At 41.5% G+C, this 26,402-nt stretch overlaps 2 protein-coding genes across 2 annotated transcripts; both read right to left on the bottom strand.

Annotated features, from left to right (window-relative positions):
• Positions 1-9,653: 9,653 nt before the first annotated feature.
• On the bottom strand, positions 9,654-22,126 carry BUB3 (BUB3 mitotic checkpoint protein). The gene is made up of 8 exons (XM_086752588.1): positions 21,782-22,126; positions 19,351-19,545; positions 18,447-18,516; positions 17,527-17,678; positions 14,269-14,427; positions 12,627-12,804; positions 12,030-12,246; positions 9,654-10,010 (listed from the first exon to the last, which is right to left on the bottom strand). The coding sequence occupies exons 1-8, from the start codon at positions 21,788-21,790 to the stop codon at positions 10,001-10,003; spliced, it is 990 nt and encodes a 329-aa protein (XP_086608714.1). The 5' UTR covers positions 21,791-22,126; the 3' UTR covers positions 9,654-10,000.
• Positions 22,127-23,445: 1,319 nt separating this feature from the next.
• On the bottom strand, positions 23,446-24,958 carry HMX2 (H6 family homeobox 2). The gene is made up of 2 exons (XM_086752563.1): positions 24,682-24,958; positions 23,446-23,996 (listed from the first exon to the last, which is right to left on the bottom strand). The coding sequence occupies exons 1-2, from the start codon at positions 24,956-24,958 to the stop codon at positions 23,446-23,448; spliced, it is 828 nt and encodes a 275-aa protein (XP_086608689.1).
• Between the last annotated feature and the right edge of the window lie 1,444 nt (positions 24,959-26,402).

Raw genomic sequence — 26,402 nt, 5'->3', positions numbered from 1 at the left:
CTATTCTATGAATAATAGCTCAACAGTCCCAAAGGACATCAATACATGAATATGAAAAAAAAAAAAAATCTCAAGCCTTTCCAAAATGGTGCTAATGCTCCACTGAAACTTAATTTTATAATTTACTGGCAGTCAAGATGGCAGGAAATAAAATAATTTGCTATATATTCTGCACAACAAACCCCCTGCTTTTCCTGGGAAGGATAATTATCCCTAAAAAAAAAAAAAAAAAAAGAAAGAAAAAAATACGACATCTCATATTAAGCTAAAGTCTCATCAAGAAGAGAAAGAGTGCCTCATTACATGTAATTACCAGGGAATTAGAAACATCATTTAACTAAATGAGCGAATAATGCTCAGGATATTGAAGAAACTTGCCTGCACTTCTGCAGAGCACTCTAAGTCCCATTACAAAAATTGCACCTCTTTAATGGAATAATTTTAGGCCTTGTCTGCCTTGCTTTAAAAATAAAGAGCCTCAGAGAGGCAGAAAGAGGCTGAAACTACCATAAACAACTGTTGAAAAGAGCTGCAGAGTAGGAGTAGTCTCTACTGGATACCATGATTTAAAATGACTCATAATCTAACATAATCATGAAAATTAAACCTAAGGACTTGGGTGGGAGGATGGGAGAGAGGGAGGGAAACAAATTACCCTTTTTAATTGTACTTACTCAAGACTACAATGTATTTATAATTATGCATTATAGATAACAGGTGAAAGATTCTAGGTTAAAGGTAAATCTTACAGAAGGGATGAAAGGCTGCTGCATTAGCAGCCAGCTCAAAAAAAAAAAAAAAAAGAAGAAAAAAGAAAAGCATACCTGCTAATAGATACTGTCCTGCAATGCAATTTTTTTTCCTAATAATAAAGAGTTACTAGGGGAATTAATAATGGCCATGATAATGCATTGCATGCAAATGACATAAACCACAACCTCTATTTTAGGATTACTGTGTTTCCCCATAAATGCGATTCTGACCCTCTAGTAACACATAAAATCTGGAAAATATTATTTGCCACCATTTTGACACAGAGGTTGATCCTGTGCCAAGAGAAACAAGGTTTTCCTCGCTGATTTTAGCCAGAGGAATTGCCTCCAAGCCTCATAGCAAGTCACTAAATTGAAAAGATCTCCCTGGAGTTCAAAAGGTTTTGGTCAGGGTTTGAATCCTGGTTCCGCATCACTCCGTGAGGAACTAAACAACTCAAGTGACGTTATAACAAAGTCCCACCAAAATGTCTTCAAGTTGGTGCACAGGAAAAGTATCACTTTTTTTTTTTTTAATAAAACATCCTTAGAGAAATTAAAAATGCAGAGAAATAAAACAAGAAATAAGGGGATACAGATAATGCATAATCTGAAAAATGTACGCTTCCTCCACTAACATCTTCGTCCTTCATTTCCTTCTCTCCACACACAAAAAAAAACAAAAAAAAAAACCAAAAACCACTCTCACTGTCGAGGCTCTAGGCACATAAGGGTGGCTTTTTCTTTACTGTAAACAGTTCCACAGCAGAACAAGATGTCAGCACATCAAATAGTGCAATAAGAGGAAGAAAAAGTAACTGTAGCCCCAAAGTGTTGAACCTGGACATGTCCCCTGGGTACAGCAGGAGAGCAGAAAAATTATTATTTTTGCCGCTTTTCGGATTACAAACATTTCGGGATGCTGACATAGGCTTGGTTTCCAACCAGGACAGCAAAACTTGTTTTTTTGGGGTTTTTTTGCTTTAGTTTGGGATTTTTATGGTGATTTAGAAGACAGTCCAGAAAATGGTTGTGAAAACCTTAGGGTTTTATTCAGTGTCTCAATATGTCTACCACTTAGAAGACATATTTGAATTATTTCTGATTGTAGGAATAGAGGCTTAATGAAATGTTAAATGTTTAAACAAAAAAAAAAAAAATGACCAATGACATGAGTAGGAAGGGTAAACAGATTTATTTGGAAACCAGTGAAATTTCCAGAATGTGAAAGAAATAAGATAAGCACGCAGGACAAGAGAGAAGGGATTGGTTAATAAGCAGCGTGTAAGGTCATTCGACAAGGAAACAAGCACCGGTGGGATCTTTGGAGTAGTGCAGCTTGTAGGAAATTCACCATGTGATGAGATGCGCTAACCAGCATCCTCCTCCGCCCTCGCAGCTCGGCAGGCGTGAGCCCTGGTGCAAAGATCCCACGCGCTTGAGATGCGCGCCGTTATCTTCTGCCCGGAGAGATGCAGCGATCACGCAGCGGGGTGAAAGCCATGAGGAGGCTTTTCAGGTGCATCCTACAAGAGCAGTGCCTTAAAATTCTGTTGTTACTTAACTGTCACCCAGAACAGAGCAATGGCAAATGTAGCCCTGAAGCACACGAGGGGCGTTCGAAACACCGGCATTCCACTCACCGATGGAAAAACAAGGGTGCGTTGTGTCCCTTTGAACCTCTCTGATCGAATGCAGCCTGCAGCCGGTGAATCCTGACGCTGTCAAAGGCTCTGTAACACCTCAGCCGCAGTTTACAGAAAAGCCAGGGTTTTATCCTAAATTTGGATGCAAGCAAACAACTGCCAAAATGGGTTTCATCCTGTGCTGGACTGATAAAGATATTTTATATAATGGACACTTCAGCAAAAGGCATTGTTCTTAGAAAGTAATTGAAGAAGGGTACTGGTGGGTCTTTACCTTAATTGATTTTTTTTTATTCTGGTTTCCTAAGGAAATGAGATTCGTGCTATCAAATTGTCTGTGTCTGTCTGCCCGTCCCCTTCTCCTCTCATCCCCCTAATAACTGGGAACTCATTGACCAATTACCACTGAGTTTGACAGAGGAAGGAGGTCTCAAAGATATCAAATTTCTGTATCCCTCATGAAAGCAGGCAGCCAAGCAGAGGAGAAAGCCTTTAATAATGTGCCCAGGCAGGAAGGGCCAGGAAACCTACCTGAGAAAAGTTTCCTCCTGATTGTGGAAGAGTTTCAGTCTAAACTTGATTTCTCAGATGTCTCAAGAAAGAACAACCAGAAAACCCAACTATGCAGAAAAATCAGACTTTGTTCTGTGACTCATTGATTTACTTGTTCATTATTTGGATAAATTCAGTTTTTGTATGGACAATCTTGAGACCAACACAAGAAGAAAGGAGACAAGTACAGATTAGGAAAAAAAAAATATATAACTTTGATTTGCATTTGCAGCCTCCATTCTGATTTCCATCTCCATTAAAAAAAAAGAAATTTCAAAAATTTCCTTCCCCACTCCATCCTTAAAAATCTCACTTCTAACCTCATTATCTGCCTAATTAAATTTTGGATGTATAAAACTGTTAGACCCATCTTTTGGGAGACTGCACGCTTTAATCGCAATTACATGCTGCATATTTCATGATATATATCTTTTGCGTATAATTAGGAATAAAAAAAATGTAATCCCAAAAAGATGTTTAATAATTTACATCCTGCGGATTTGATTAAAAGCATTTGAGGATTGCAGATGACAGAGAAAGAAGTGACTCCATTATAACCAAGGGAAAAATTCAAGCACTTCTTTTATTTTTCAAACCAAGCACTATGATCTTAAAAATAAAGATTTTAAACAGGAAGGGATAGATACATTTCCCCAGGTATATTCCTGTCATTTAATTTGTGGAATAGGATTGAGGTTTTTGCACGGAAGGCCAGATGTTTCCTTTGAAAAGTTGATGTAAAAGTATTTCTCACGATGTTTCCCTCCAAACTCTCATTAACAGAAATTAAGGTAGCCCACTTCTCCCACTTACAAATATTCCACGTTTGTTTCCAGGGAAAATACACCTGCAGCTTCTCAACATCTTCGTAGCGATGGACGAGCATCCTACAGCGCACAAAGCTGAAGCTGCACGCACAGCACTGCAGCAACTGCAGCCATTGACTCCCAGCAGAACATGAAATGTCTGCGTGGGCAAGAAAACCTTGTCAATAAGAGACATCAGAATTTACAGGTGTGGAACACAAAAAAAAAAAAAAATATATATATATATATATATTTCTTGGTATCTCCACTCATCTGCTGCACAGGCTACAGGAGCTTTACAAAACAGATTACAGATTCTCTACTTAACATCTCTAAATACTCTTTGATTTGCAAAGCCTGGATTAGACTTTTTTTTTTCTGCCTAGACAATACTATGTAGGAACACGATTGCACGTTTTATTATTATTTTTAAAAGTACAACCTCTAAAAATGCTTGCAACTTGCAGCTATCCTCCACTAAAGTAGTAAATTATGTAAATCTTTGTATTCTATTGGAATCTCTTTATGCCACTTAGCACTACTATATATCAACACAATCGCGTATATTGTATCGTCATAAGAAAAATTTGTATTTAAGAAGATTCACCTAAGGATCTTTACTCTCTTTTAACAATTTGGTCTCATTTACCTTTACACAGAAGCACTGTTTGATCGATTGACGAAAGAAATTACATCACAGGAATAAAAGAGATTAACTCAAATAACTCTCCACAGTAAGTCTACAGCAGAGGCAAAAAATTAAACCAATTACACGAGCAAGGATTCAAGAAATCTCTGTTCAAGTTCGGCCTTTGCTCCGTGACAAGGAAATTCGCTTCCTTCTTCTGTGCCTTTGTTGACGTCTGTGGAATGAGAATATTCGTCCTCTCTCAACCTTTGGCTGTCTTATCTATTTAGAGAGCAAATTCTCAAGCCAGGATCATTTCTTACAATGCATCTGTGCAGCACTGAGAATAAGGCAATTGTTGTCTTCGTTGCATTGTTGCCGCTGCAGAACAGCGGTGTTTTGCAGAAAACACAAGCAGGGAAAAGCAACCCTTGCTCAGTTTGATTATTGGGAACTCTTTGGCTTAAGTGATTAAATTATAGCTTTGTTTTTACTTGATGCTACCTTGCTCTGTTTTTACCAAAAGAGAATATAGTGGTTTTCTGCAAGTGAGGAATTGATTAAAATATAAGACTGCACACTGGGCTGGTAGAAGAGCTGTTCAGTGCCAGCTGACGGTGAAGCTAGCTGCAAGCCTAAACTAAACTATTGTAAGCCTGATGTAAAACATAACAAAATATTTATATAGCCAACAATAATCAGGTACTCTGCTTTATTAACCCTGTACAAACTCAGAAATGCCTACAAAACTAACACATACATTGGATTTAAGAAGTACGATGGCCTTGTTCTGCAGAACTCTCTCCCGGGTGAAGCTCCCCAGCACCCGCTGGCTCTGCTGCGCCAGGTCACGCCAACGGGCTAAACTGAAACCAGTTGGTCTGTTAATGGTGGTGTGGGCCATGGAGGAAAATAAAAGCCTATTTAAGAACTTTTAAGTTTTAAATAAATAGGAATATCTGCCTCGGTTACAAAGCATACTATTTTGCTGTAACAAAAGCAATGTCAGGTGAGTGAATGATCAGAGGCAAACTGAGCAGCGTAACAGCCACAAGTACAATCAGTACCAGCATCTTTCCTGCCCAAAGATGGAACCAGTTAAAACCACACCAGTCCTGGCAGATGCTTATCTAACCTGTGCTTGAGAAATTCCACAGATGGAGCAGCTGCAGCTTCCTCAGGCAATTTATCCTCAGGCTTAACCATCCTTACACTTAGAAAGTTTTTCCTAATGTCTAGGCTAATCTCTGCTGCAATTTGAGCTCATTATGCCTCGTCCCAGTCCCACTGGACATGGAGAACAGTTTATTCCCTTCCACTTTGCAGGTAATCACAGGAGACTCTGAAGACCTATTACATCCCTCGTGTTGCTATCTTGCATTAGCACATTCATATATTTCCATGCTATAGGAAGAAATCGTATGATATAGTCAAAAAGCGCCGCACATATAGCCTTACGAAATAACATATTTCACAGGAAGTGTCTTTAGCATACTAGTTATAAGAATATCTTCCTGTATTTGACTTTTAATTTCTAAATTCTACGCAACTAAACGTATTACAAAGTGTTACTTAAACACTGTTTCGAATAAAGAAGCCTGACACATTTCAGAGCAAATGCCACATTGCTGGAAGACTAGAAGTTATCTCAGTTGCATATTGACTAAAAAATTACTAGCGTTGTGGTTATGATTATACTAAACAACATAAAAGCAGCTAATGGTGTAATCACCAGACCAGATGTCTGCTAGTTAAAAGAAATAGGTTCTGCTCCAGGCCACTAATACCAATCACTGATGGTGGATGTGTCATTTAGGCCAACGTTCGCAAGAGTATCCAGTGGTAGAAACACCCAGCTTTTGAGCATCTATCTTAACAGATGCACCAACTGAATTACTGCTGAACGGAGGGACTACATGACTCCCATGACAGAGAATCCTTCATTTTCAAGGCAGTAAAAACTACTTACAAAGGTGTGAGACAGTTAAGGAAGACGGAGCTACCAATACTTACACAGCTTTGGAAAGGCCATTCTCAACGGCATAGAATCATAGAATGGTTAGGGTTGGAAGGGACCTTCAAAGGTCATCTAGTCCAACCCCCCTGCAAGGAGCAGGGAGATCCCTGACTAGGTCAGGTTGCATCACTTAGGTCTTTTGTGTTCGGGGCTGAGTTCAGCTTTGAGCCCAGAGCAGGGACTAGTTTTGCTTGGGAAAACACCCATCTAAGGGACACGCTTTTTTAATATGTATTCATTATAATTGCAGTGGCAGCACGAAACACCGTGCCCGAGATGCAGCAGAGCTCCAGATCTGTATGTAGTAACTATACACTCACTATCGTGAAGTACTGACCAACACAAAAAAGTACTTACTTGTAACATTCAGGACACAGATGCCACTTGGCTTCTAATACCACAGTGTTATGAGGCTCTTGTGAGAGACAACTCGGGATATTTTTTCCTGCAAGCAGTCAGCGGTGATTGATGACTCTATTAGAATGACGGCTATGACTCCATGTTTCTGTATGGCCCTCAACACTGGGCAAAAAGCAATGACTTAAGGAGCTTTTTTAGATCTCAATTCCTCTGATCAAGAGTCAGTATATCCTCTTTGTTCAGCTGCTTGTTACATGGGTCATGATTTCTCCAGCTTATGAACCTCTGCCTTGACCTGCATTTCTAGAAGAGAGATTAATCCTGTAAAAGAAGTATCCATATTCCAGCTGCACGCATTCGTACCTAACGTACAGACACAGCTGCAGCCCTGACCAACTAATGTTTCTCTTCTCCTTCGTTATGCTCAGTTGTCTCACTATTTTCTACAGGCTCTTGTTTGTTTTAAGTATTTACATAAAACACCATAAGGGATTTTCCTACCATTTTCAAGCAAAAATAAACTAGTAAGTCAAATCCATTTACTCCTACATAGCTGGGAGTACCTTTGCCCACTGCAGCATGCAGATCTCAGTACATCAAGCATTAACAGGTTTTTTCCCCCAGTACTCACCAACGAAAAGTTGCTTGGGTAGCATCATTTCCAGGTTATGTGTCTACTTTGTTAACCTACTGGTTAATTCCAAACTATTTGTAATTCCCTTGATTCTTTGTTTTCCCCTGCATTCTCTAGCTCGTTTCACTTTGTCCCCCACAGTCCTACCCCTGTAACTCCCCACTCTATCCTCCTTTCACATGTTCCCTTCTTCATCACTAAGCCACCTTTTTATTAGTTCCAGTCTATTTCTGCCTTCACACTTTATTTATCTGGACCCATTCTCACTTCAGGTCTCTTTTCTCCACAAGCAGGGTCACTGTTGTGCTTTCATGTAACAAGAAAACAATTTATTTTTCAGCTCAATCCTGTATTTAGTAATATTATACACTCTCAGCTGAGAAGAGATACTGTGCATGTCCGCTCTGCAAATACATACATATTTATACCTGCACACACATGCACGTTGTGGTGTGAGATCGTGGAACACTTGACAGTGTTCTTAGCACAAAGTTTGTTCTCAGTCTACAGTCATCCCCCCAAACTAGGGATTTTGCTTACTATTTCTTTACTAGTCATTCTCACAGGAACTTTTGGTTCCCATGGTTAGGCCCCAGACCCTATGTATCCACACATACCCAAACAAACAAACAAAAATAATAAAAAACCCAAACATCAAGGTGTCACCACTTCCTAAGCTGACATCCAAAACTCAGCATTTGCCCAGCATCATAGAGTCATGTACCCTCAATGCACAAAGCCAATTAAAATTGGAGAAAACAGGGATGGTGCACATCTATGAGAAGAGAGGCTGGATGCTACTGTAGTGAGCGTATTATTCATACTTACTTTGGGAAGATCTTTTATTTTTTTTTTTTCAAACCTATCAAAACCAGGTTTTATTATCAAAGAATCCATATCTAGCTCATGACAAACTACATATATATTTCATATATATGAACTACATAATATTTCACATACAACTCATTTAATATGTCTACCTGGTAACAGTTCAAGTGTGCTAGCTTTCTGCACACAAACAGCCCAGCCTCCTTCTCCATCACCACCTCTTTCCGAACGATCGGTTCCTGTTTCTGTTGCCAGCAAGTTTGTTTTCTTAATGGTAATAAAGTACTCCCACTAGCTACACAGGCACTGATAACTCTGAACAGAAGAAGTTGGGAGTAAAGCACGAAACCAATCAGCACTCCAAAATACCCACATCTTAATCATCTTTGACAAGCCTCATAGTTTTGTTCTGTCCCTCCTTACTATTTGCTGCAAAGTGAATACTTACAGTACTTCCCAAACACCTGACACAAGCTACTATTAAGAGAGCAGCCTGACAGTCAGACAGAGCTGGACGAGGTAGCCTTTATTGGTGGTACTAATCAGAAAGCATTTATCTTTATATCCACAAACCAGTCAGGAGTGTGTGACATTGAATATATTCTTTTTAGCAGAAGATGGATATGCAGGTTCAGTCTCTTGACTAAATCTACATTCCTGTTTAGAAAAAACACACACAGAGTGTCTAAAGCGTTTTTCTGATACTACTTTCCTAAGAAATTTTTAATTTGTCCAAGTTCAAGCATCTTCTCACATCCACCCCCTACTCCAAAATCCTCAAGAGGCTGATACAAAACTTGATGACAGATTAGACTTCTTGCCAACTGGCAATAAGGAAACAAGACATTAAGAGAAATAGCATATTTTCATAGGGTTTGTGTCCAGAATGACATTTCCACTCCGAGGAAACTCCTTTTTTCTGCCTCTCCATTTATGTGACTTGATAAACCCTGGGCTACCAGGTCAGATCTGCAGACTTGGAACAGTCACTCAGCTACAGGCTGAAACTCTACATTCGCTTCCCTCTGCTGTCAATTATTCACAAACATCATTAATTTTAAGTTTTCATGCAGTATGTGGGGAAAAAAAAAATTAATAACGAAACAAACCAACCAACCCACCCACCCTAAAAGTACCACATGTTCAAGTTCTTTCCTCTAGAAAGAGTCAATGGTTCTCCAGTAACAAGTCACTGAGATAAACAAGCACACCCACCCAATACAACTTTAGGCTTTCAGAACCCTGTGAAAACACTGTCTGGGGAGCCAGCATCTCCAGGTAATAAAGAAATTCCCAGTTCATCTCACTGGAAAAAAATAAGAGGTTTAGAAATTTTCTAGCAGGAAGATGTAGAACTCAAGAGTTCTTAAAACTTAAAGGTTTAGTCTTAATGTTTGTTTCACAAGCAGTAAAGGCTATTACACACAGTATTTGTTTTCAAAAATCTAAGGATATTTATTGAAAAACTATGAAACCACTGGAAGTTTTCATAATTAGATACTACAAAAAGTGGTAAGCTTTTGTAAAGGTACACAAAAAGTTGCCTACAGAACTGAACTAATTTAGCTACAGACAGCAGATAAAGAAAAACAGGATCACTAACATAAGAAGGCAAGTAATGACAGATTAAGACAAACTACAACATACAAACAAATATTTCTTAGCTAAAAAAAAAAATCATCAGTACAAAGATTGTTCTTCTCACTTCTATTGTTTTAGTTTACTCTTGTCAGGAGCAGGTGGGCACCTCTTGCAGAGAAGAAGTATCATCAGAAGCCTAAGTAGACCTGAAATAAACAAACTGTATTTCAGCAAGCAATTTTTAGAACAAATCATAAGCAGGTAAAACATTCAACACGTTAATGCAGAAATGCACAGAAGCCCACTTTCACTTGTATCAAGATACAATATGTAATTTAGTGATCAACAAGCTGACCTTGCCAAGTTTTCTTTATGTAATATGGTACCATCTTGATGCGTTTAAGAACGCATCATGTAGAAATGGCAAGTGATTCAAATTAATATGCAAAACGATCACTATGAAACAGCAATTAGTCTTCTGTCTTAAGTAACTTATTTTTAGAATAAACCAGAGATGACTCACACTGTAACATTAAAATATACGCATCATTCTTAGTGCCCTAAGGTTGGCACAAGCAACTTGTAAATGTCAGAAAAGCATATAAACCTTGTTAATGTTTTCAGAAATTGATTTAAAGATAGAAACAGGTCCAAAAAGATGCCTGTCTAAATGCATCGCAATTACGTTACAATTATTTTCCAAATACACAGATATGCTCTGTCTTTTCTCAGCTCATTACTGACTCGAACAATTTGCCCTTCTGGGATCAATTGTTTGCTAATAAATAATTGTTTACAGTCACAAAATGATATTAAGGAGTATTCTTATTAGTTTTCCTTCTACAGCCTAATAAGATTCAAAACTAGCTGATTCCCAAGAGTCTAACCTTAACCTCGCTGTGTTTAACAGCCCAGGAAATGATGAACCATCTGTTTCAGAAAATAATGGAGGGCCAAGAGGAAATATTGTTTAATTGTAGATTAACCTCCTCATACGGCAGAATGAAGTATCTACAGAATTAGCAACCATAACTAGCAATGAGCAAAAATAACTGAAAGCTGCTCTTACTATTACAAGACCAATAGCAGCCAGTACTCTTCTATCACCTCTTTTTTCTAAAACCCTCCCAAATGTATGTAACAAGTACAACCTGATTTTAAAAATAAATTTAAATATCATCTTTGGGCTTTTTTTTTTTTAACTTAAGGAAAACCAGAATACTGAAATAGTTCTGGGTTTATTTTTCCATGAGTATCAAAATTATTTTAAAACCAACACCTCCAAGTGAGAGATGGTGTGTTTGCTCTTCTGTAACTTCCACCTCACATCTCCACAGCGATGAAATGGCTGCTCCGAAGCAATATACAAGTCATTTAAAGGAGGAGGGGAAGGTCTTGAGGTTTTAAACTTTGATCAAGAACTTTGATCATTTATGTGTCTATTTACACAGCCACTTTGATATCAAATAACGGAGACAACCAGATAAAGTGTAAGACAGTTTGAGTACTAGGAAAAAAAAAATAGCAGTGACAAACCACAGGAATTTGAAAATAAAAACAACTGCTCCTGTGCTAGCATAACAAAGAGTAGTGCAATTCTGTACTGTGACGGCAATTTTTCTATGTAACATCCATGCCAAAGCAAGCTTAACAGAAATCTTTTACCTCCATCAATCAGTTTGCCCCGTTTTGACAGCAAAAATGATAGAAAAGTGTGTTATCAGAGGGCTGCAGCAAACTCCAATACACGGGAATGCAGAAAGCTTTTCCTGATTTTACACCACCTTCCTGGAACAGTATCTAGATTCACTTCTGGCTGTGACAGCTGGGTACATACCCAGTGTGTAAAGATCTCATTAATTCCAAGTTTTAAATATCCAAACACAGTAACATTTACTCAAATAAATTATTCTTGAATTCTACACTTAATTCCTGAAGCAACGAGCTAGCAATAACTCCACAGCTTCATATAATAGCACCTATTCAAAAAGCACAAGAGTTTGACATTCTTCTCCTACTAAACAACTAGGCACAATTTTATCCATCAGACGTCTATCAACCTACGGATATTGAAAGCTTGGGCAAACAAGATAAAATCAAAACCAACCCTACTGTCAAGCTGCACTATCTACTGGCATCAATAACGCTATTCATGGATTTAGGAAAATTAATAAACCTTGGGATGAATGCTCAGCAAGGCTCAAATACAGGTGAAGGATACTCACTTAGGTTTTGTTTCTGCATCTGTCACTTGGCGAATATAGATACCATCTTCAGGATGTTCAATGTCATCCATTTCATACATATATGAAGAAGCGATTGCAAGGGTGGTTCCATCATTGCTGAAGGCAAGTGATGCTATGCTTGTGGGATACCGATGGAACTGACACAGCCGCTTCTTATTAAATGGATCCCAAATGTTTACAAATCCATCAGAACCTCCTGAAAATTAATTTATAAAAACTGCTCGTAAATTATAATTGGGAGAATGGTAAGACTGAAAAGATACAGCAAAGGGGAGGGGAAGAAAAAAAAAAAAAAAAACCGAAAAGAGAAAACTACCTGGAATTACTTTGTCAGTACAAACACAGGGTTATACAGACTCGCATAATTCAGTAGGGAGCACAACGAGTATTTCCCAAAAATCTCTGTTAAAGCAATTAACTCTCACTGCATCAAGTAATCTAAAAACCCTGCTCATCGTGAGAAATACAATTTAAATCCTTAAAAAGTAAAGGCATATGAAGTAAAGGCTGACTTGCTTAAAGCAAAACTAAAGGAACTGATGCAAGTGTTGGAAAAAATTCACTATCTACTCTTACCTGTAGCAAACGTGTTGTGGACGTTATGAAAAGAAATAGCATTAACTGGATAAATCTGCTCAATGTTATTTTCCTTCAAACGGTGACATTTGAATGCGTATTTCTTCTTCTGAATTTCTGGACTTGGATCCAAATATTCCACCGCAACGCGACCTTCAATAGAACTTAAAACATAACCCTACCAAAAAAAAAAAATTGAAGATACGCATTTTACAAGTGGTGAAAACATTACAATACCATTTACCTTATACTCCCCTAAATTTGAATAAATGAAATGTAAACAGTCTTAAATTACATACAACCAGAAATGGTTTGTTACTACATATCCATGGCATCATCAAGAAAATCTGCTTCCAAGAAAGAAAGTAATGCAGAAAAAAGCTTTCTGAGAGAGATTCTCATTACACCATAATTTTAAGCTGACAGTGAGACTTTTAATTGCCCTGCAGATCCAAACACAAGTTGATTTAGGGAAAAAAAAAAAATGTTGACAGTTAAGAACCCCTTGTATTTGCCTACCTATGCCCTGGGGTCTAAATATCAGAAATATTAGAGATAGTCATGGAACTATTTAGTTCCAGAATTACATTACATTAAAATTAGTTCAGAGCTTTACACTAGCAACTAAACACTCAAGTTGAAACAGTATTTTCAGCGAAACTTGATTATAAGTGGTGTCCACTTATCCAGTTAATTACAGCCCTGACTTAGAGCAACCTGAGCTGCTTTTATCGTAACTTCTGAGTTAAGCCCATAATAGATCTTTTCAGAAACAGGACTGTAATGACATCTATCTATAGCAAGGTTCTTTAAAATCCATAATACAATACAATCTGGAACATCAGCTTGTTTTACTACAACTAGGACTGAAAATGAACAAAGCATTCATGCCAGTTCAAGAACAAGTAACTAGGTTTTCTGTACTATCACTATGTACACAGGAAAATTCCCTTCCAAATTAGTTTGTGAGAAAAAGCTAATCTTCTTGCTTTAATTCAGAAAGCAAAATATCACAGATACACTATGTTAACCTACATGAACAGCTGTACGATCACCTGAACTGTACAGTTCCTGCTAGATAATGGATCACAGCTTCTTGAGTGCATGACACAGACCCAGAGTTAAAAAAAAAAAAGAAAAATATATAAACAACATTCATATAGTTTTAATCCTGCTGTTGTTCACGGCCTGTTGAAGAACCTTAGCACTACAATGCACAAAGGCTCCTGAACAACTGCCAATACTGTCTTCCTCTCTTCTACTGCAACTTTGTGGGTAGTATTTTTTTGTTTGGTTGGTTGGTTTTTTAATTACATGTCAGCATTGTGATGCATTAAATAGGTTTGTTTTTTTTTTAAAAAAAAAAAAAAAGATAAAAAACTGAGAAAAAATGGAAACATAATATGCTGGTAAGTCAGTGGCAAACATTCTTAGGCTGCACTATTAAAAAGAGTTAACCCGGAACAAAAAGCCTCAACACCATTCAGCACCGTTTTTTCCCCCTTTCCAGAGTTTGATTATGAAACTTTGAAGTCCAGAAATTTTTCTTAATGAGACAAAGACGCGGAAAACTTGGAAAATAAACCAACATTTTCCTAAAGAATATTCAGCAGAAATATAATTGCTGACACGGCTCCCATACCTGCTTATTCGGAAATGCCCTGATACAGCGGGTCTGGTACTTCAGACTTGATTCTCTTCGCTGCTGAACATAACCCATGTTACGCAAATCCCACACCAGCACTCTTCGACCTGCCGTCCCCACAATTAGTCTGTCTCCAGACACAGAAAGTGTGTAGACCTTTAAAAAAAAAAATAAAATTACAGTATTGAACACTTATTAGCCTGGATATCCATTGCTCTTTGTACAAAATAAAGTGTCAGCAATACGCAATAACAAAACAAGTGACTTCTACAATAATGTCTATAGCTACAGAATTCCCTTCAGCTTCAATTTATAACTCAAATTTGGGATAAACAGCAGTAGTGTGCAGTTGGTTAGAGATAAGACACTGATGTAGCATTTCAAAAGCTCACCCTTAATTCTGTACTCTAGTACAGAGCTGAAAAAATCAAGCCCAATGCAGTCCATAATACATATAACAAATTTAGCCAAAAAAAAAAAAATAATAATAATAATAATAATATGCATATGCACTTGTGCAATTCTAAATTTCAAGTACATTCATCCAGTTACCAGTCTCCAAATCTCAGTGATATCTAAACAATCTTCCACACATGAGATTTCTTCCTTTTGCTAGTATTACCCATGCTCTAAATGCTAAATGTGTATAAAAGTATTTACGTATAATTCAAAAGGGAAATCAGTATTATTCAAGTTTTCTTCTGAAATTATTTCAACCATTAAAAGTATTGGGTATTTCAAGGCAAGAGGAAAACAGATACAAAGTAAAAGAGAGCGAAAAGGGGCATGGATATTGCAATTCATCTTTGCTTGATATGCACAGCTTGCACTCCCCACTATCAATTAATGGTCCTGCAGTTTGGTCCTACAATACTGCATCACACTTTTTCTTCACAGTTTTCCTCCATCTGGTAATCACGCGGTTTTCTTTTTAAGCAGAATACTTCAAGTTGAGCTTCATGTTAGTAAAGTGAAATAAATTGACAAGAAATCTTTAAAAAAAAAAAAAAAAAACCAAACAGTACTTTGTATACTTTAATAAACTAAGTTAAATTGAATCAAGTAATATACTTAACATCATCAAAAAAGATTATGGCTTGGAATTTCAACTCTACTCCAAAAATTGGCTCAGAGGTTCTAAATTTTTATCAATTTCTCATGAAAATATTCAGCACATAAATCATTCTGTTTCCAACTATTACTTGGGATGCAGTTAATCTGCAAATATGTTAAAAAAAAAATAAAAGCAAAACCAGTTCAGTCAAAACCTCTGTGCTATCAAATGAATTACAAGTTATTGATACACAAGCAAGATGAAATCCAGCTACCTAAGCTGTCCTGTCACTGGGCTGGTAACAAGAACAAAAAGAATGAGCTTTTTCAAAAGGGATCTAATGCAGCTAAATACATAGGAAACAGACAGCGTATATACTTCAGATCAAGCATCAAAAGTGTAAGAGATCTGGTATGCTGCCAGAAGGACCCCATTTACTTTTGGCATGTGCTTGTAGAAATTTCACTCAAGCACCCAGTTTCACTTTCTGGCTCTCTCACAAAGCCCAGTAAAGCTACTTGGTTCTGGTAAGACTGCACTGAAATATCAGACAAAACAACTTTTCTCTTCATTTGCTATAAACATTTCTGGAGAAATTACATTTTCAAAAAGTTAATTTCTAATTAAAAAAAAGCGACAGACGTGTATGTGTATACACACACATAAACTTCCTTTAACCAATCCACATTCATGCAGCATGCATGTTTGCTCTAAGATGTGATTACTGAATTTCCCTCTTAAGACTGAGGTCTTAAGACAGGAAATATCTTAAATGCTCACATTGGAGTTGCTTAAAATCTCTGATGATGCCAACTGCCAAATCCCACTTACAAATAAAAAGGGCAAGAAAACTGAGCCAAGGGCAGTTACACACTTTAACAAGACAGTTCTTCAAATCTCCCTTCATTATTGATGCAAAAATGGATCAAAAAACATTAATAAGCATTACATAAAATGTGTTTGTATACATGTATGGAAACAAAGGCATAAAGAATATTAAATATCTTAAATCTTCTTTACAAACTGATGTCACACCTGTACAGTAAGTATTCTTTCTACACCACACAATCATAAATCAAATGAAACTATTGTCATGCAGTTGAGTAGGTGTACGCATTTATCAAAGGCAGCATTAAAAAAATGACATAATGAACCTCGCTGAACCAATAAGCAGCTTGATTCACTGTGGCTGTCCATTACATGATATTCTGTCAGCCATTTATCACAGTTCTTTACATGCTACATACAACTATAAATCAAAACTAGAAATAATGCAATTACTTCATTCTGAACAAAGGTCTTGCCAGAAGTAGATTCAGCTATGTTGTAACGAAAGTAATCGCTATTTGGATGCAATAGGGAACGTAATGATGGCTCACAGTTATGACTTGACAACACAACATGAGCTGAATGAAATTTTTAAAAGGTATACGCAAAAAAAATTCATATGTAAAATTATCCAGCAACCCAGCCTGTGTTTAGGAGTCTGTGAAAAAAAACCAAGAAATTATTGTTCCATAATTCTTTCAGTAACAACACTGAAAGCAATATAAAGATTAACACAGCGTATAACCCTTAGAAAAAGCTTAAGGCATTATATTTTACCTTATTTCTCTTGGTCTCTCACTAGAGGATTTTAGTATTAGAAGAATGTCTAAATTTACTAAGCATTAGTACAATGACAAGTACGTTACAACACAAGCAACTTTGTACAATGGTTTAATACAAGTGAAAAAACAAAATATTATTTCAGGCAGCATTATTGGCCTTTGCTGTATCTCTGTGTACATTTCAAAACAGTCAGACTTTATAACTGCCAGGATCTGATACATCTGAAAGTCTTAACTTCTAAGAAAATCACTAGTGCATATTACAATTAAGCAAAGGATTATAAATGATTGTGTCGATTTCACATGCTAGTATTGTTGTGTTTTCTTTCCTCAAGTTTGTATCAAATTATAAGATTTGGTCCATCAGGATTGCTAAGAATTAAGTTACGCTCTCCTGCTGATGAAAGCGCAAAGCCAGAACCTAAAACTGCAATATATTCTCAATATCGGTATTTCAAAATGCAACACTTTCACAGCTTAAAATCCACTAAACGTAACTTTTCAAATTCAATTCAATTTAAGACAGTGTTCTATGTGGTGAAATTTAACCAGTCACTGGATGTGTTGTTTAACGCAGCATCCACTGCATACCTTTTCAGGTTGAGAGAAAGTTCCTGCGTTACAAGGAGTTCTGGGATCCCACAGCTTCACAGTTTGATCCCAGCTTCCAGTCACCATGACGTTCACTTCTGGGCAATACTCAACACACCTGATAGGAGCATCGTGGGCACCAACAAGGTTTTCTGTAAGAAAATACAAGTTATTGTAACTTTATTGGCTCTACAAACAGTCAGAATGTGGAATAAAGAATGAAAAAAGGACACACTGCTGCAGTACAAACAACTACTTTCTGACATTCCCACGGGTGTATTGATAGGCTAGGAGTCTCTAAGGATAGGTCAATCTTTAGCAGCATAACTTTCGCAAAGATCAAGAGTGTTAAATGTAAAATTATGTCTCCCGAGATTATGAAAGGAAGTTCCGAATTTTACACAGCCAAGAGAGATCTTCAGAGATATAAAGAAGTGTTCAGCATCAAATGGTATCACCACCTGTGACGCAGACACTCATACAGAAAGCGACTTAAGTGTGCATATATTAATATTATTACAAAAGAAAGGAAAGGAATTAATATTATATATTAACATAATATTTTTATTAATATGAACAGTCCTAGAAAGTAATCTATAACAGAATTATTTGAACCTTTTCATAACATTACTGCACACACAAGCTTGTCGAGCCCTGGCTATTGGCTGCTTGTGGTGACCAAATTTGTTTCAGGCTCAGATTCGCTTTTTTCTTTAACACACTACAAACACACAAAAAAAGGTCAGACAAACTAGCTCTGTAAAAATACCAATGAAACACTGGAACTGTGTTAGCAGCAATGGATTTGGCCCTTCTGCAAGTATCCCCCCATCTAAAAAACCTGAAACATATTCCGCTTATGCAGCTGCATAAATCTGAAGCTGGTTGTTGAGACCGCTTACAGAATTCAATCTGCTTACCTTGGTCCGTGTTTAGATCGTGCATTTTCAATTGCTGATCCAACCCTCCACTCCAGGCATGGGTAGGATCCTATAAAGCAAAAAGTTTCACTTTCTGTCATGAGTTAAGTTTCCCTGACTGTTACACATTTAATCTCCCAAGACAGGACTTGCTTTCAAGAGTTTTGGGAAGATGGGAATTAAGATACAACAGTTAAGATTCGGCCCAGATTTAAACAGGCACATGACTGAAGCTGTGCAAAATGTTTAAACAAAGCACTTTGAGCTATACTTTTTTTTTTACTTCAGAAGTAAAATTAAAAAGAAACAAAAGCAGTTAGAGGCTATATCAACCTTCTATTTTAAAAGAAAAAAAAAAAAAGGCAAAACAAAAACATGGTACCAATAAACTTAAAACATTCATATTTTAAATCCAATGTGTTCAAAATACAGAAAACAAGTATCTGGTAAATGTCTCGCTTGGAACAACGTCGTGTTTCCCAGTATGAGAAGCTTAAAAGACTAATCTGCTACGGGCACTTATATGAATAACGACTTCTGGCTCCGTACTACAGTATGAATCTTTGTAAGAAACACGCATACGATTTAGCATACCATTGCAGAAACAGCACAAACCAGCTCCAATTACTTTTGCCTACCACTTCTACCAGAAGTGAATTACTTGAGTGCCCGCACTCCTCAGAGGAAATATCTGTATTTAGGACTAGAATGAAGTTCATTACAAGAAGAATAATTGACAAAGGAAAGATATGGGTTTTTTAAACCTCGACTTCAGGTAGGATTTCTCTATCCCTTTAATTTCAAGGGCTGACAAATTCTCATGTACCTTAGGTACTATATGACTATAAAATAATATCTGAAAAAAAAAAAAAAAAAAAAAAGCAGCAACACCTCGCATACTTACATAAAAAGCACAGTCAAGGACAGCTCCTGAATGCTGGTATTTGAGTCTCATGGTGTTGGCAGGGACATCATAGAGGCGCACAGTTGTGTCCCACGATGAAACAAGCAGAAACTGAGATGTATTTGGACTGAACTTTACTGATGAAATGCCATCATCTGGAGTTTGATTTAGTTTGAATTCGTTTGATCCCGTCATCTGAGGAAAAGGCAATAACGCACAGGTACAATTTTAGTGATAACAAGAACACAAGCCTAGCACGTTAGTTATTAAAGGTCACTTACAATAGACCTGAAAAGTCTGCTAGCTTTTACACACAAGAAGTTCAGAACACCCAGATTTCTGACAAACTTTCTAAAATTCGAGATGCTAATCCCTGTCCAAAACCTCAGTACATTCCTCCCCCTACAGAGAGCTTTTAAATTTAAATATAAAATATAACATGTAATAAACAATACAAAAACTATTATTATTATCTATAAGCTCAGAACTTGTTACTTACAAATGTATTTTTCCCCCATGCTACTACGTATGTGGTTGTATTTTTAAAAGTAAATATTTATTAATTATTGTGAGCATCCAGAAGCTACTTTAAAAAAAAAAAAAACACATGCAGACAGAAAGGAATCTGATTTGAAAACTCCAATAAAAAGTGTTGATTTGTTCCTGATTTGTTATGACTGCCATATACGTCCAAGAATTGCAACTGGATCATCTTTTAAACAATTTCGGTCTCTGCAACTTTCCAATCCTTAGGCTTCCATAAGTGCTATAAAATATCTCTGACGAAACAGCTTTAAGGCTTCTTCCCCCGCCTCTCAGACTTAAAGGTGGTCAGACAGGAAAGAAAAGTTATGCTTTGCTGGGTAATGAAATGTAGAGCAAACGTCTAAACGTGATGTGACAGGAAAAAAAATAAAAATAAAAATAAAAAATCAACAACTCAGTGACAGATCAGTGACTCTGAAGGTAAGTGCAGCACTTGCTTCATAGGACTAGTTGGTTGTTAGTTGTTTACACAAAAAAAAAAAAAAAAAAATCAAAGAAGGAGAGCAGAGGCTGTGAACAGCAAGTTTCAACTAGGAAGACAACGCAGACCTTACAATCACTCTGCAAGAAGAAACTGTTGATTATATGCGCACCAACAAAACCGCCAAAACTTTTTTTAAAGGCTTCAGAAAGCCTCACCACACATTTTCCCTTACGCTAAAAGGACAGAGAAGTAAATTAGCTCAGATTTTCCATAACGGTATCACACTAAATTTGTATGTACAACTGCAGAGGTCAAGATTAGACCTCTGAGAAAAAAAATCAAGAGAGAATGAGCAGATGAACTAGGACAAAGTTCAGATTTAGCACACAATTATTCTAGTTCAGCACTTGTCAGTAACGGAACAATCACCGAGTTGTATAATAACGCAAGCACTACACATTCTTACGCTGCAAAAAATCATAAAGTGGGGGCTTTGGTAGGCGTTCTGTAAGACACCCGTCAAAAAAAAATATGTAAACACAAAGTGCTATTTCTGCTACTTAAACATGAAGCAAGAAAAAAAAAAAAGAATAGGAAATAAAAACTTCATTTTTAACCCCTTTTTCTAGCTCTGCTGTGGGAACACTTAGGCAAAAGACAGAGGTGCTTGAGAATTTGCCACACGTATTTCTATATGATTACTACAGAAAATTCAGCAACACCATCACCACACCTTAAATGTACCTCAGTATTTCTGATGGGTGTAGAGACACGAAATCTAAAGGAGTCCAGAACAACTACGAGAATTAGTCTGGACGTGCCAATTGCCTTATCTGCTTGTGGCAGAAAACTCAAATAACAAACGCGAGGATTTGAGACACCTGGTACAACAGCTACAAACCAGCCTGAGAGCAGTCAGCAAGCAGCACTCCAGGAAGCAAATTTACTTACATCAGAAACCTGGAAGGATTTCCCAAAGGTATTTTTAATCCAGAAAGGCCTTACAAAATATCAGAATTTAAATATATCCTACCTTTTACATATACTGCCAAACAAAAACAACAACAAAAAAAAAAATCACACAGGGCTCTGCACTTTTTCACAAATGGAATTGCTTCACAACCAGGACTGCCAAAAAACAGTAACTGTCACACCCACATCAAACAACAAAGTCCTGGTAAAATTTTCAAGCACCACAAGAGACAACTCATAAGGAAGATGATGTGACAGGGAAGATGCACGCTGGTGAAACTGCAACACTGACTTCACGACAGGGTGCACCTTTCCGATTCCACCATTCCCGAAAGCTCATTTTTACTGAGCAGGTAAGAAATCAGTGCTTTTGTAGCTCCTCTTAACACAGCAGCACGCTGAAGCATTTAGGCAGCCGGTAAGCGTTTCTCGAACAAAGCAGGCCGCTTCGGCCCGGCTGTGTTTTCATTGAGAGGACATTAACGGTACCGTCTTCATATTGGACGAGTTCCTCTCGCTGCTCCACCCAACGCCAAGGAAAAGCTCTCTTCCTGCGGCAGCAGCGGATTACGGGAGCACCCAGGCGTCAGCGGCACGGCCGCTCTCGAAGTCCGGTCCCGGAGAGGCACGTCGGGAAGCGGGAGAGACGCTGCCGGCTGCGGCGGGAAGGGAAGGGAAGAGAGTGAACGAAGGGCCCGAGAACCGAGGGGAGGCCGAGGAGCGCGGCGGGAGAGGCGAGGCGGCCGCCATCCCGAGCAGGGGGGAGGCCGAAGCGCCCGCTCCGCCGAAGCGCTACCCCGCGACGCAGGCCCGACCGTACCACGGGGGCTTCCGCACCCCCCTGCCCCTCCCGGAGGGTCCGGATCCGGGCCCCGGCCCAGCGGGGAGCGCGGCCTCACCTGAACGCTCCGCCCGGGCCTCCGGCCTGCCGACAACCGCCACTGCCGCCCGTGCGCACGCGCACTCCCGCTCACCCCGCCCAGCCCACGCCGCATCGCCTCGCCATTGGCCGATTCGAAAGGGCGGAACTACGTATGGCTCCGCGCCGCCGCGGGGCATGCCGGGACGTGTAGTCCGCCGGGCCCGGAGAAGTGGGGCGGGGGGGGACGCTCCCGTTATCATCACCGGCTGCTAACGAGGAGTCCTGGGGCGGCGGCGGCCCCGCGGGGGAGCCACACCGGAGTCCTCCGGTGGGGCTGCGGCGGCCTCACCCCCGCCCCGGGCCGCGGTGGGGGTGAGCACCGTCCGGTTCTCCCTAGGGAGGCAGCGGCGGTGGCGGGCCCGGGGACACGTTAACGGGCAAACCCCAAATACGAATTATTCCCCCTAATAAATAAATAAATAAATAAATAAAATAATCCGGAGGGTCGAGCGGCTGCACGGGCACCCCGGTACCGACGGTACCGCTATCGGTAAGGGCAGCACAGGGCGGAAAACCGGGATCTGCGGCTTCTCATCCCGGCTGCGGAGGGCTGGGAGAGCTGTCTGTCTCGTCCCCGCGCGATGAAAAATCACCTTTTTCATCCCTTCATCGGGTCTTTCGTTTCTCCCTTTTATTTTTTTTTTTTTCCGTTACTCCGCCGCTGTAACCATCCCCGGTACCGGCGGTACCCGCGGAGCCCGTGGCCGCGGTGTAAATACGGGGGAGCTGCGGGATTCCCTGCGGGAAACGAGAAAACGAGCAGGAGGCGGGGAAAAAAAAATGAAATGTAAAATTAAAAAAAAAAAAAAAAAAAAAAAACAAAAAAAAAACCCACAAAAAAAAATACAAAAATACCAAAACCGTCGGCGTTTCAGGCCGGTTACTGTGCCCGGCCCCGGGAACCCCCCGGGCAGGGCCGCCCGGCGGGAGCAGGCGATGGAGCTGGCAAATTTACAAACGAGGCTTAAAACGTTTTATTTTTTTTCCCTTTCTTTAAAAATATTTACAGATCTGAAATAACGCTTTTTAATTATTTTTTTTTCCCCCGAGTGGCAGGTTAGCGGCAGGGGAGCCGGGGGGGGGGGGGGGGCTCCCCGTTCGCCCGTCCCTCCCATCAGTTTCGTTCCTCTGTCCCCGCCGCGGAGGCGAACCGAGACCCCGCACGGAGCCCCCGGCCCCGACGGGGCGACCGCGGGCAGAAGGAGGAGGGGGAGGCGGTGGGCTCGGCGGCTCAATAGTCGATTTTGTTGTAGAGGTTGTAGAGCGGTAAGGCCGAGAGGTTGCTGCCGGGGTAGTAGAGAGGAGCGGGGAAGGCGATGGAGCGGGGCACCGGCACTCGGAGGAGGGAATTGTCTCTAAACACCAGCGGCATCCCCACCAGAGTCTGCGCCGAGGCGTGGGCCATGTTGGCCGCCTCCAGCTCGGCCGAGAGCTGCCGTTTCCATTTATTCCTGCGGTTTTGGAACCAGGTTTTCACCTGGGTCTCGGTGAGCTGCAGGCTGGAGGCCAGGCAGGCCCGCTCCGAGCTGCTCAGGTACCGCTTCACGTCGAAGGTGGATTCCAGCTGATAGACCTGGCTGCGGCTGAACACCGTCCGCGTCTTTTTTTTGGCGGCCCCGGCCTGCCGATCCCCGCCGTCCCGTTGCCGGTCCGCGCAGGAGGGAGAGGAGGGTCCCAGCGGTTTCTCCTTCTCCTCCTTACAGTCCTGCTGGGGGGGCGAGAGGAAGGGTCCTCGTTCCCCGGGGGGAGCCCCCGCAGCCGCTCCGCTCCCCTTGGCGCTGCCTGCAAACAGAACGAGAGGGCGGGGGTCGCACAGTGGCCGGTACCGGCACCCCCGACGGCACGGCAGAGACCCCGCCCCGGCCGAGGGAAGCACCGGGGCGAGCCCCCTGCATACACACGCTGCTCCCGCTGGAAAACAGACCCGGTGGCGGGGGAAGCCGTTCCCGACCAGGCTGTCCGGGTCCCTCTGTCACACGGAGGGACGGACGTGCATCCCTCGGTGACAAATACGGAGTGCCCCGCGAGGGGTGCTTTCCTACCCGAGACGAGCCGACAGATTCGACTTCTTAGCACCGCATTTCACGGATATTTAGTCAGAATTAATGTTAACAAAAATAAAAATGAAAAAAAATTAAAAATAAAAATAAAATTAAAAAGCTTTTTTTCCCCTGGCCCGAGCGCTGTAGAGAAGCAGGATCTAAGCAAACGAGCGTTATCCATCGCATCGCGCCCCTTCGGGGGAATCAACCCCAGGTGGGAAGGGGGGGAAAAAAAAAAGAAAAGAAAAAAAATACCCAAACCCACCCTATTTGCCCTATTTTTAAAGCAGTTCCTTCCTTCCCTCTTCAGCGCCGGGTGGCCCAAATTCGTTCTGCCCCGACAGGAGGGGTGGTGAGGATATGTGTGGGTGTCCCCCGTTCACCCGAGCCAGTCCCGTCCCGTCCCGTCCCGTCCCGGTACTCACCGAGACAGGTGAAACCGATGGGTTGGTGCTTGCGGCACGCCTCGGCGGGACCGTGCCCCTCGGGGCAAAAACAACCGCTGTGTTTCCAATTTTCCTCCGGTTCCTCGTCCTCCGACGAGAGGGAGAGGGTCCTGCCGCGGGTGGGCCAGGAACCCACCCTGCCCTCGGTGTCCCGGGTATGCTCGGAGCTGCCGCTGCCCAGGATGGACCGGATGGTGAAACTGGAGATGGGAGCAGCCGTCGGACAGCACTTGCTGGGGTCTTCTTTGCCGCTCATCCTGGGTTCATAAGAAAGGAGAGGGGGGAAACTCTCGTTTTAGAGGGGTGAGGGGGGCCGGGGTGTGCGGGAGGAGGGGGGCCGGGAGCCTGAGGCGAGTGGACGGGGGGGTCGTTTTGGGGAGTGGGTTCGAGGTGAGGCTGCCGGTTCTCCCCTCGCCCGCCCGGCCGGACTGCATCGCTCCTTCCCACGCGTCCCTATTGATCCGCGGGTGGGCGGCGGGGCTTCATTTGCATGGAGGTGGCCTCCGCCGCGCCAATCAGGGCCACGGCGCCCACGGAAAAGTTTGGGGGGGAAAAAAAAAAAAAAATCCTTGGGGTCCGAGAAAGAGGAGGGTAGGACCCCCGCGGGACCCTCACCGCCGTCCCCACGGCTGCCCTGACCCCGCAACCCCCCGGGTTACGAATGTCTCCCAAAATTCCTCCTACATTTCCTTCCCAGGATCTGCAAGCCGTGGGGGGGAAGAGGGGGCAGGGAAGGGGGAGACGTCCTCCTGCTTTTCCATATAAACTTCATCAGGGGTCTGGGGGTCTTCCCTTTCGAGGGGGGGGCGGGGGGGGATAAATCACAGCGATCGCAGCTCTTCCCCCGCCGCTCCCTCCCCTCCGAAGGGGAAATCTGCGGAGCGGCAGCCGCTGCCTCACGCCCACTCCCCCTCGGGAACGGGGGGCGAGGGACCCCCTCGACCTTCCCCCACTTTCCCGGGAGCCCCCAGCTGGGGCCCGAGGGAGACCTCAACCCCGCGTTTGCTGTCCCCCCCGCCTCTCCCGAGCCTGTCCTGGAGATGCGAGCCCCGTGGGGTGCCTCATGCTTTCCCTGCCCCCAGGCAGAGTAGCCTCCCCCTCCCAGGATGTACCCCCTCCCTGGCCCCTCCTCCCCTCCGGGGCCACCCGTGTCCGTGGGAGGGGGCTGTCCCCGGGCCCTCACCCAGCAATATCCTCTATTGATGAAGACGGGGGACAGGTTTTTGGCCTGGTTGGGCCAGTGCCCCCCACCCCGTGGGTCAGGGGACAGCAGCTTCAGAGGAAAAAAAGAGAAAGGAAAAAAAATAAAAATAAAGAAAAAAAAAACCGCAAAACACCGATTTTTTCGCTGCTCCAGCTCGGAAATCTGGGTGGTTTTGATTGCATCCGTGTCCAGGTGCGATACCCTTGGCCTCGGCAAGGGGCCCCGGCCCCGGTTGTTGATTCCTTCCCCCCACCCCGGTGCGGTCTTTCCCCCTTTCCAGAAACATATCCCACTCTCTCCCCCACCACTCACCCCGGACAAAAAAAAAAAAAAGAAAGAAAGAAAGAAAGAAAAATCAAATCGGAGAAAGCAAAGAATGAGATGGAAATATACAAATCAATAGAGACAAATGTCAAGACGTTTTAAAATGACATTTTCATTAACTCCGAGTCACCATATTATGTCTGGTATATTGAATAAAGTACTTATAATATAA

Source organism: Chlamydotis macqueenii, chromosome 7 (assembly GCF_036417535.1).
Source record: "Chlamydotis macqueenii isolate bChlMac1 chromosome 7, bChlMac1.mat, whole genome shotgun sequence".
Taxonomy (NCBI): domain Eukaryota; kingdom Metazoa; phylum Chordata; class Aves; order Otidiformes; family Otididae; genus Chlamydotis; species Chlamydotis macqueenii.
Note: the sequence above shows the minus strand (reverse complement) of the source record. Positions and strands in the feature narration are given on the sequence as shown.